This window comes from Crocodylus siamensis, chromosome 4 (assembly GCF_052110815.1).
Source record: "Crocodylus siamensis isolate JL-2025a chromosome 4, ASM5211081v1, whole genome shotgun sequence".
NCBI lineage: Eukaryota > Metazoa > Chordata > Crocodylia > Crocodylidae > Crocodylus > Crocodylus siamensis.
In genome coordinates this window covers 79558979-79571320 of record NC_143398.1, presented here as the reverse complement: position 1 = coordinate 79571320, position 12342 = coordinate 79558979, and the positions used below count along the sequence as shown (strand labels likewise).

The following is a 12342-nucleotide window of genomic DNA, read 5'->3' as shown; positions in this document are numbered from 1 at the left end:
TGCATGCTTAGGATAGACTGAAACTTCTGAATGCAATGAATTCTTCTCAGCTCTGTATTTTGTTTCAGATTTACCATACTGTGAGAGGTAGGTAATTTTTTACATACAAAATATCAATTATAATGCATGCAAATTCTGGGACACCATGACATTCTCTGCTCCATAATGAATATTATGAAGCATTTCTAGCAAGGATACACTGCTACAAGTGATAAACTGATGAAGGAGCACCACCCCCCATCTGCGTCTGAACCTGCCCCCCAAAAATCAGCTACAACATGGCCAGATACAAAAACATTAAATCTTAAAGCATGTTGGCATAGGGGCATTCAGTGTGAACATGTTCTAGACAAGAAAAAAGGTATCTGAATACCAGAAGCCTTGAAAATTGACCAAGGGAATCTTCAGGCAGTCTGATACAAAAGCCAAAGAATTGCCAGAGAGACTAAAGTGGGTGGATCTTATCTAAGTCTTATCACCATACATGATAAAAATAAAATTTCAATGCCAAACATGAACTCAAGCAGTGAAGGAGCAAGGTGTTGATAGAATGGATAAAGTTAATGTAGAGCAAAATGGACTCTTGCAAAAATACCATTTTTTTTACAGACTATAAGATGACCCTGAATATAAGATGACCACACCAATTTGTTATAAATTTGTTATAATTTTCCAGGTATTGAATCTAATTATTGGAGGTCTGTCTTGAATTTGTCCCCCTTTCCACTGCTACAGCAGGGAAAATAAATTTACAGGGTCAGGTGGCCCTCCATGCTCTGTCCCCCCAACTTCTTCTCACACCTCCTTACTGTCAAGTCTCTGCTCTCCCTGAGAATATGGAAGTGAGGGGCAAATTTGAAAACCCTGACTTTGAAATAAACATGCCTATAGTAATTTGCATATGGGTAACTTACCATAGGTACCCACAGACTTAGTTCAAACAGAATTGATGCATGTTATCTTTTTTTGCGACTGCTGCAACTTATAGCACAGGTACTCCATAAACACTTTTCAGCAGCACTTTGGTACCTACTTACATACAGTACAAACTATGCATGATATTGGTTCAAAGCCAAAAGGCTTATGATTTCCCATTAGTTCACTGGGCTGGGCCCCAACAGAGTTAGTGTTTCAAGCCATGAGGACCCCACATTTCAGCACTGATCAGTATGTGTGTGTACACAAAGGATCCATATGCTAATTAGCTCCCATTCATGACTGAAACCAGGTGTTCTTGTCACAATTCCCAGGATCCTTCAAAAAATGATATGCAGATGAGATGCAACTTCGTCCAGCTCAACCTCATGTAGGGTGGGGCCACACTAATCGTAAGTGACAGGCTGAGAAAAGGGGCAACAGAGAGATTCTGGATGAATGGTTTGGGGCTCTGCTGTTTGACATTTGCCAGTCATTTATGACTGGTGAAGAAACAGGAATCATCAGGCCTGGATTAACACACAGGCAAACTAGGCACATGCCTAGGGACCTGAGCTGCAGGGGGGCCCAGTCCTTCCCTCTGTGGCCTGGTCCTTCCCTCTGCAGTGGCGGTGTGAATGGTGCCATCTGCTTATCTTCCATTCCCTTCCCCTCCCCTCTGCTGGCCTTGCTGCCACAGCAGATGCTCCCTAGCTGCAGCTCTGAGCCCTGTGAGCAGCAGCACCAGGGTGGGGGTAGGGGGGTGGGGTCTCGACTGGCCTGGAGCCCATGAGTTCGTTTGCCTAGGGCCCACTAAAGGGTTACTCCAGCCCTGGGAATCATTGGAAATGAAAAAGAAAAGCATAGCTCCACTGTGGGACTGAAGAGGAAGTTGAAACTTATTTAATGTTGTGGGGGCTCTGCTCACTATGACTTGAAAAAGAGTCAGCACTAAGGGAGACTGAGTGCGATGGGCACTACCATGCATCTTATTCAGATTTGCTAACTTATCTTGTGGTAGGTTCCCATCATTACGTTTGCCCAATATGGACCATGTGTTTTATAGTCATGCTCAATGTTGGCTGCATTTAATCAGCTTCATAGTTGATTTTACTACTAAGCACATGCTGCTTCTGGCAGTAGTTTAATGACAACATATTTAATGAGGTTTCCTTGTATGTGAATGCAAAATGAGAAGCTTCTTCCTTCATACTGATGGGAAGAGAAGGGAACCTCATCTTATTAGAGTAAAAATGGTAATCCCTTTGTCAAGACAATATCATATGTACACATCATTTAAAATGTAGAAGGATAAATACTCCTTCAGTATATACTAACAAGCAGAGGCAGATCTAGAGGGGCTGAAATGGCCACACTGAGGGTGCAGCAGATAAGAATCCTCACCCCTACCCTTCCCTCTGTGCTAAGCAGCACTTCCCCTCCCATTCCTCTCATTCACTGCTACCCTGAGCTGGCCAAGGGGCAGAAGAATCTCCAGGGAAACTCCTACCCTGCTCCAGCCATGTTGCATTAGGATCTGGGCTTGGCCAGGAACAGCAGTGGGAAGATTCTCTGTCTCCGCCTCGTCCGCTTGGGTGTTCTCCATGACCCTGGGAACAGGTTCAGAGGGGAGAACTTGCCCACCACTGCCACTGTACCCAGCTGAGCCCAGCTCCTAAGAGGAGAGGGGAAGAGGAGAGGGGAGGTGCCACTGAACACAGAAGAGAATGGGGGGACGGGTGCCAGACGCAGTGGCTGGGGAGGGAAATTCTTACTTGATTCATAGAATCATAGAAAGTTAGGGTTGGGAGGGACCTCAGGAGGTCATCTATTCCAACCCCCTGCTCAAAGCAGGACTGTTCCTAATTAGATCATCTCAGCCAAAGCTTTGTCTAACTGGGTTTTGAAAAGCTCCAAGGATGGAGCTTCCACCATCTCTCTGGGTAACCTGTTCCAGTGCTTTACTACCCTCCTAATGAGAAAATTCTTCCAAATAACTAACCTAAGTTTCCCTGGCTGAAACTTGAGACCATTGCTCCTTGTTCTGTCATCTGCCACCACTGAGAACAGTCTAGCTCCATCCTCTTTTGAACCGCCCTTTAGGTAGTTGAAGGCTGCTATTAAGTCCCCTCTCAGTCTCCTCTTTTCTAGACTAAATAAGCCCAGTTCCCTCAGTTTTCCATCATAAGACATGTCCCCCAGCCCCCTCACCATTTTTGTTGCCCTACACTGGACTCTCTCCAATTTTTCCACATCCTTTCTGTAGTGGAGGGCCCAAAACTGAACACAGTACTCCAAATGTAGCCTCACCAGTGCTGAATAGAAGGGAATAATCACTTCTCTTGCCCTACTGGCAACACACCTAGCAATGTAGCCCAGTACACTGTTAGCCTTCTTGGCAAGAAGGGCACACTGCAGGCTCATATTCAGCTTATTTTCCACTGTAACCCCTAGGTCCTTTATGCAGAGCTGCTGCCCAGCCAGTCAGCTCCCAGCCTGTACCGGTGCATGGGACTGTTCCATCCTAAGTGCAGGACTTTGCACTTGTTCTTGTTGAACCTCATGAGCTTCCTTTTGGCCCAATCCTCCAATTTGTCTAGGTCACTCTGAATCCTAGCCCTATCCTCCAGCATATCTACTACTTCCCGCAGCTTGGTGTCATTTGCAAACCTGCTGACGGCACACTCTATGCCATCTTCCAAGTTGTTGAAGACACTGAACAAAACAGGCCCCAGGACTGACCTCTAAGGCACTCCACTTGATACTGGCTGCCAGCTAGACACTGAGCCATTGATTACTACTCTCTGAGCCTGACACTCCAGCCAGTTTTCTGTCCACCTTAACAGTCCATTCATCCAGCCCATACTTCCTTAGCTTGCCTGCAATAATATTGCTGGAAACTGTATTAAAAGCCTTGCTAAAATCAAAGTATACCATATCCACCAGTTTCCTTGCATCTATAGAGCCAGTCATCTCATCATAGAAGACAATCCGGTTGATCAGGCATGACTTATCCCTGGTGAATCCATGACGACTGTTCCTAATCACCTTCTTCTCCTCCAAGTGCTTAGAAATGGATTCCTTGAGGAACTGCTCTATGATTTTTGCAGGGACCATGGTGAGGCTGATTAGTCATAGTTCCCTGGATCCTCCTTTTCCCCTTTCTTAAATACAGGCATTACGCTTGCCCTTTTCCAATCATCTGGGACCTCTCCTGACTGGCATGATTTTTCAGAGATGATGGCCAATGGCTCTGCAGTCATATCACCCAACTCTGTCAGCACCCTTAGGTACATTACATCTGGCCCCATGGACTTTTACACACCCAGCATTTCTAAGCAGTCCCTAACCTGTTCTTTCATCACTGAGGGCTGCTCATGTCCTCCCCAAACTGTGCTGCCTCATGCAGTAGTCTGGGAGCTGACCTTGCCTTTGAAGAATGAGGTAAAAAAGGCTTTGAGCACTTCAGCCTTTCCTGCGTCCTCTGCCACAAGGCTGCCTCCCCCATTCAGTAAGGGACCCACAGTTTTCTGATCCTCCTCTTGCTACCAACATACTTGTGGAAACCCTTCTTGTTACCCTTCACATTCCTTGCTAGCTGCAACTCTTCCTGACTTCATCCCTGCATGCCCGAGCAATGGTTTTATATTCTTCCCTAGTTTTACGTCCAGGTTTCCACTTCTCATAAGCCTCCTTCTTGTGATTTAGTTTACTAAAGAGTTCCCTGCTAAGCCAAGCTGGTCCTCTACCATACTTGCTAGTCTCCTGCGCACTGGAATTGTTCCTGTACAGCCAGCTCTCCTGGACTCTTCTCCCTCCCATGAGTTCCCTGAGTGAGTCAAAGTCTGTTTCTGAAGTCCAGGGTCCTTACTCTGTTGCTCTCCATTCTTCCTTTTCTCGGGATCCTAAACTTTATCATCTTGTGGTCACTGCTACCCAAGTTGCCATACAATACACTACATTCCCCACCAATTCTCCCCTGCTTGTGAGCAGCAGTGAGATTCAAGGACTTAAAGAAGGAGGAAGGCTGGGAATTGAGGAGTAGAGGGTTAAGCCACCTATGCAGCAGCAGTCACTGCTTCTGTAACTGCCCCCCAACCTTTATAATCCTGGATCCACCAAGATATATCAACCAAACAGAAGCAAAATGGAAAGACATATTCAAAATGGCAAAGGTTCTCCAGTGAAAGTCAGAAAGCAGAAGGAATATGTTTCTACAACACCCTGATGATCTAAAGAAATGAGAATGAATTGAGTCAACAAAGGCCACAGTTTTCTACCCAACATTTGTGAAGAGTTAACAACAATATTCCTATAGAAAAACTCATTAGAAGTCTATAAATTTGGATACTGTTAACAAGCACAGGAATAATGATTTGCTTTGAGATAAATGTTTTGAATAGTATTCCTAATATAGCTTTTTATCTTAACACATAAATAAAGCTTTTCTTTCATATTATTCCTGTAAACACCTTGTAAATACATACCCTAGTGCAGTGGATTTCTTTTTTAATAGACCAATTTCTTGAATCTGGGCTTGGCAAAATGCCAGAAAACTTTGTGATTCTGACTCCTTAATTCTTTCAGTTGTGAGCTGCATATGAGAATTCAGGTTTTCACCATTAAGAAATCGCAAATTAGGAAGTATTTGAAGTATGGAACACCTTTTAAAAGAGAAAAGGACAAGTCATCATTAGCTTTACAGAAAAAGTTAATTAAACACACTGTATTTTAGCTATCTTACCAGCACAATTTATGAAAAGATTGAGTTTTGCATATATAACTTTAAAAAAAAGTTTGATACACATGAAACATTTATATAAAATACAAAATAAGCATTTCATATTTCCCATTCTTATCATCTTACAAACTAAAACTTTTTAAACATCTCTGGCGCTAGGTAGGGGAGGACCTGTTCGCTTCTCTGGGCAGGAAAACTGGGGCACTGGGGTTGGAGCTGGGGAAGAGAACAAACGCACAAAAGTGCAAACAGCCCCTTCCTATCTAATACCAAGAATTTCTGCCTAAGGCAGCCAGCAGCTTCCAAGCCCAGGAACAAGCGTCTTGCCTGCCTGCTTCCCTGCTCCAATCATGCTGCTCTCTGCCTTCAATAAGAAGAAATAAAGGCAAGCCAAGAACATCTCAGCCCAGCGAAGTGGGGAGGGGCATTGGTTGGATGTGGGCTTTTCAGCAACCATCAGAGACCTTAGTGGGAGCTAGGTTTCTGCTGTTGTAATTGGTGGGAGCAAGGCTTCTGCTGTTGCAATTAAAACCAGCCCTAAACCTGTCCCCTCAGCCAATCGGGGGAACGGGGGAGGGAGGGGCAAAAATGGTGGCCTCTGCCATAATCAGACCATGATATTAGCAACCTGGGCCCTAATTATGACCATTTAGTATGAAATTAAAACTGCCCATATTTAACTTACACATTTGATGACAACTTCAAATGTAACTCATATTATAAAATGAAAATGACAATCGACCTCCTTCATTTGTATGATAAATCCTAGTGCCATTTGCTCCTTTGTTTTATGAGAATTTACGGACTGATCTTGCCTGCTGTAATCACTGGGATCAAGCTTTTCTTTCACAACATTCAGAACTCCCATTAGCATCAATAAAACAGAACTGGATTTCATTCACACCACTTCTACCTTCTCCCTTCTACCAAGATTTTAGGATTGAAGTTTGCTTATTTTAGTTTACCTTTCTAAAAGATCTATTTAATATAAATATTCAAAAGAGTAAAACATTTGCCTCAAGAGACTATAGGATTAGTAATGCCCTTTGTAGAACAAAGTCAGTCATTAAGAAAAGGAGGTTATTCTGGTTAAAGAGGTATTAAGGCTAACATTTCCTTACCAATCTTTTTGCATGGAAGGGATAATTTGCACACTTGTGTATAGTTACTCCCCATGGTCTAAGAGGGAACTTTACTGCAGAGTGAAGTAATTTACACTGGGTAAGACTGGGCATCATGTGGTCACTCTATTTCTATACTACAGAGAGTATAATCAGTATATGTCTGCATTCTAAATCAATATCTCCATTACTTAGACTTAAAACAACATAGATCAAAACAAGCCTAACTCTGGCTCTGAGCACCTGCCACTTGTTAAAAGTATATTATACCATTCTTTAAAAACAGGATAGTAAGAGAATTCTCAGATTTATAAAAATAGCATTACTGTACCCAGTTTCAGATCAGACAAGCGTCCTATTATTGAGATACATTTCAAAACATAGATCTGTTAAATTTTTTCAACAGCATCACTATTTGATGCAGTTATAAAGAGCTCTCTCATATTCTGCAAATGTAAAACTGGTCTGAAACAGACTTGAAATAAAATGATGGTTTTAGATAGACTGGCCTTGAAGATGTAGCGAAGAATTACCAGAACCAGTGTTGAATAATGATACATTAAAAAAGTGCCATATCAAGTTGATTAATGCTGGAAGTAGTGTATCTTAGAGCTTTGGGATCTCAACCCTAGTTTTTCCAGCTGGGCTTCTCTTGGTGAAGGGCTGAGTCAATATTTCATTTAGTGAAAACTTCCTGGTGAATACTGTGTCACTTAAGAGGCTCTATTAATCATTACGGCAGTGAAACACATTCCCTCAGGAGCGCTCAGACTGATCCCAGGTTTAATTTTTAAAAAGCTATTTCTTAGTAGTTCAGTTTTGTCGGTGTTATCGCTGGCTGGACATGAAAGTAGGAAACCGATTGGGAAATTTTACAACTAATTCCTTTGTTGGTATCAAGGGGTTATGCAAAGTTCATTGGAAAATACTGGCTGAAGTTGTAGTCAATGCTATATTCAACAAATCCATATTTTATACTACCCCACATTTTAAATCCTTTAGATAAATGAATCTCCTGTCTAATCACAAAATGTCTATTGGGTCAACTGACCTAAAGGGAACTTACTGTACCAGTTTTTAACCCTAACTGGAATTCAACAGCTTATTATTTTTTGTTTTGTTTGCCTGAGTTGTGTCCAAACCTGCAACTGGTCCTATGAAATATCAGGAATTAAAAGTGTATGTATGTACACTTATGTGTTATTGCATTTTGCATAATCTTCAACAATACTTACATTCACTAACCACAACATGAGCAAGTGTTTATTTACAGATGTGTCTCCTACTACTGAAATATCTGAAATTCCAAAATTTTGAACCTATATTCTTTCACTTAATACTAATCAAAAGTTTGCACAAAGATATAATGGAGAAAATTGTGTCAATATTTTCCTCTTACTCAAAAATAGAGGACAAGGGGAAGCTGAAGGAAGGATCTGAATTTTTCATACATTTTAAGTGAAACAATTGGGCAAAGAGAAGGTCATGCTAATATTGCAGGGTAAATATAGTGCTTTACTGGTGAACCTATGAAAGTACTGAGGCCCAGGAACAATCAAAGTCAAGGCCACTATACAGAGTTATGCTGTATTGTACTTACTATGGCTCCTGAGCCATAAAGGTAGAGTACATTAGTAGCTACATATTTCTGAGAGTTCAAAGATTGGCCCAGAGGATATTAAAGAAGGAAGCAAATTATGAGAAATTTCAATTTATGGTTTCACAGAAAGGCCTGCCAATGATTTCTGAAACACAAACCACCATTCTACTACTTGAAACCTATGGACTAACAGCCATGTTCACGTTCTCCTGAAAACAACCCAAAGAGGTAGAGAACACTGGAATTCATGCCAGAAGTGCACTGTGTGGTGGCTCCTTTAATCTTGCAGTTTCCGCCATACACCTCTCCCCACCACTGATTAGCGGAGAGGCCCCATCAGCCCCACTGCTCGCTACATGCTCCTGATGGCCGGAAGGCAAAAACCGCAGCTTTAAATATGCTGCTCTTTTAGCCTCCCATCCAGTCAGCAGCAAGTGGTGCGACCACTGGGGCCTCTCTGTCAATCAGCAGCGGGAGGCAAAAACCATGGCATGTTTAAAATCACAGTTTTTGCCTCCCTGTCAATCAGGGCAAATGGTGAGTGGTGGGGCCCCTCCACCAATCAGTGTGTGTGTGTTGGGGGGGGAGGGGGCAGAAGGGGGCGGGGAGAGGCGGTGGGGCCGCAGGGGAAACTGCAAGATTAAAGAAGCAGCCATGCAGCACACTCCTAGCACAAATTCTGGTGGTCCCTACTTATAGAAATTACTAAAATAGGTCTATACCAGCCATGAATTAGTCACTCTATGGAGAATGGGGGTATTAACTCTCTGTCTGTGTTGATATGAAGCAGAGAACCAGGATCTGGCCCTATGATACATTATTTAAAAAGTATAAGAATGGAAATTAAAGTATACACTTAATTATGATTGCCTTGAAAAAAAAAGTTGAATGCATTATGGAATTTTATATAATGGGTAGAGGTAGAAAAGTAGTGAAGGAGTAAACTGCAACAAAAGGAAAGAGAGAGTACAGAAAACACAGAATGGGGGACAGTAAGTTTCATCATGGCTACACATGGACCTAAGATCATGTTGAGAGGCAACTCTAATCAGTGAGAGCAAATGTAAAAAATGAAAAAGTCAAAAGTAGTGCAGACCGACAAGACTGAATGAGTAGTTATGTTAGTAAGACAGAGTGATCTGATTGATGTTCAAGGTAAGGTGGGTCATGACAAGGATGCATGTGTCTAATGGATTCAAGAGGACCTAAAAATGCATAAAAAGAGGTCATAAAGGAATCTGGCAGACTGAAGTGATGAAGTCACAATTAGAAAATCAGGTGCCTGGGAAAACTGGTGGTAAAAAGGTTATATAAAAGAGCCGTGTTCCTGTCATTCAACAGATGACAGAAACATGGGAGTCTTATCTACAGCGTAACAGAAGGCTGGTCCCAGGGGTGGCAGTGATGCCCTCTTGTGGCTATTCGGCCCCTGTTCTACCCTGACTTCTAAGCATCCTCCCCTTCTGCCCACCTGCCATGCCTTAAGGTTAACATGTATTTAGGAATGGGAGGCTGCCCCAGGGACCCCTAAGCCAGATCTCATCCACTCACTTATTTCTTATCACCATAAGGACACTTTCATGGGTCTAAACACTTATCACTTTAAGGATATTCCATCCAGGAAAAGCACACAACAACTGCTGAAACTTCATCAGCCTGATGAAGGGTTTTTGAACCCGAAATCTTGCTTAAAAATTGTTTTCCGACTATTTAAGTTGGTTTAATAAAAGATATCAGATTCACCCAAAGAAGCTTGTCTGCCTATCACTTTAAGGATACTTTCATGGCCTTTTCATCTCCCCTTTTACCCATGCCCAAGCCTTGCAGATGTTACCAATCAATCGTTATGAATCAGACTAGTGGGCCCTTGGCTCTGATCCACCTCACTCACTCTCATCCCATCCCTGGGCCATGGGTTCTCTGGCCCCATCTTGGTTCCAGGCTCTCTAGACCCATCCATCTTGGCCCCTCTCTGGGCCCTGGAGCCCCTTCTCTCTCCCTTACTCCCAAGCATCTATCTGTCTTTCCTCTTCCCTATTTCTGGACTAGCCTTACTCCTAGGCCTCTGGCCCTACTCCTAGGCCTCTGGGACCTCTACCTCCCCTTAGTTCCACCCTAAATTACTAGTATTACCTCAGCCCCCAGGCATTCCTGTTGTCTATCAAGAGTTTTTCTCTGCAGCCTGCTCAGGAGCTCTTCTCACATCAGCCTCCAGGGCCAGACTGCCTGCCTACTTCAGGCCCTGGGTTTATACTCTAAGCCCAGCCCCCTTCCAGTCAGGTGTCTTCCCTGATTGCTGCTTGAGCTGTTTCTCGAGCCTTCTTTTCTCTTAAAGTGACAGGTGCACTAAGCACCCTCTCACAGCATATTGCTTGTTTTTTTTTAAGTTCTCTGTGAACTTAGAACAGTTTTCACAAAAGTGTGAGAACTGTTTCTAAACAGGACAGAACAGATCTTAAACAATCAAAACGTTAGCAGCACTACTGACAGATGGAAAATTATTGAATGAAAATACCTGCTAATTTGTCCTGAAATGTCACTTTCATTGGAATCTTTTAAACTAACTTTAATAAGAATAACAAATGTCCCAATACAGGAGAAAGTCTCTTGAACTGCATTTAAATACAGGCTTAAGCCCATACTTAAAATTTGAGTAACACAAGTCAAAGATTTCTTTCTATAGAAAGAACTGAAAGCACTTTACATATGTGAACAAAATAATCTTAAATATATTCCCATGCTCAAAAACTTATTTACGTTTTACAGACAGACACAGAGGCACAGCATAGTTGAAGGAGAAAGCTATAATAGAGCCATGACTATACCATACAACTTATCAGTATTAAAAATACAGACAAGCAGATAGGCAGAGTTTCATATACATTTGTATTTGGGAGTTCATTTCTTTTGCAAAAATAAATAATCAAGTACTTAGAAAACAAAATTCATACAAATGAAAAACTACTTTCTAAAGTGTTTCACAGCAATCACTTACTGGAAATATCAAAGAAGTGTTTTTTGGGCAGTTAGACAGGTATTTCAATCATTCAAACAGATGGAACATAGTAAACCTGCCAATTTAAATGTGTACACTATTTCCAAAGGAGAACAGAAATAAAGTAATAGGTATTCTGCAAAATGTCTATTTGAGTGACAAATGTCTGTGCCAGAAGAGCTCAATGCACTCTCTTGTTTTGTGAATGAACTCATAAGAACTGTACTAAAAGGTCTTAGTTTATATGTTAAACTTTATGAACCTATAAAACATTTAAAGACATGTTCTTTAATTTTATTTGAAGATGGAGAAAAATGTTAATTACAGAAGAGAGTAAGCTTCAAGTGACTACACTGCCACACTCCAGCAACAAATGAAAAGATGCAGACTTTTACTAAAAATTCAAATATATTAGGCCAAATTTGATGGTCCTTGCTTAAGCACAGCTCTCTTTGATATTAATATGAATTTTGATCAAATAAGAACAGCAGAATTAAGTCCATTTTATGCATACTTTATGAAATTTATTTCCAATCAGTACTAGTTGTAGAGGGTTACATCTGTGTACATCACTCTTCTCTTTTATATACTCCTAATATTCTGACATAATTCACAGAGAAGTGTCCTTATCAATTTTTTGAAGGGTGTAGCTAAACCCAAGAACAGCTGCAGGTGAGAGATGTAAACTTTAAGCCAAACTATGGAAAGATAGCTGGTTATTATCAAGTTCCACCACAACCATTGGCAGTCACTCTTTGGAGCCAAACACGATATTGCATTGCTCAAGTGATACACTTCCTTTAATCTGTGGTCCAAAGAAAAGATCAGGAATTGAAAGTGAATGTCAGGCACCCCCAATAAATAAAAGAATATTAAGACTTCCATGATTCAGACAAACTATTATGACTGGCTCTTCTATCTAGCAGCTAGTTCCAGCTTGTAGCTGGCAGTTACTCAGATGAAGGTGGCA

At 41.7% G+C, this 12342-nt stretch overlaps 1 protein-coding gene across 1 annotated transcript in view; it reads right to left on the bottom strand.

Annotated features, from left to right (window-relative positions):
- LRRIQ1 (leucine rich repeats and IQ motif containing 1) overlaps positions 1 to 12342 on the bottom strand; it is a 172518-nt gene that overhangs the window by 120462 nt on the left and 39714 nt on the right. The window contains exon 15 of the mRNA XM_090042636.1: positions 5403 to 5579. Coding sequence (XP_089898762.1) covers positions 5403 to 5579 — 177 coding nt within the window. The remainder of the gene's footprint in view (positions 1 to 5402; positions 5580 to 12342) is intronic.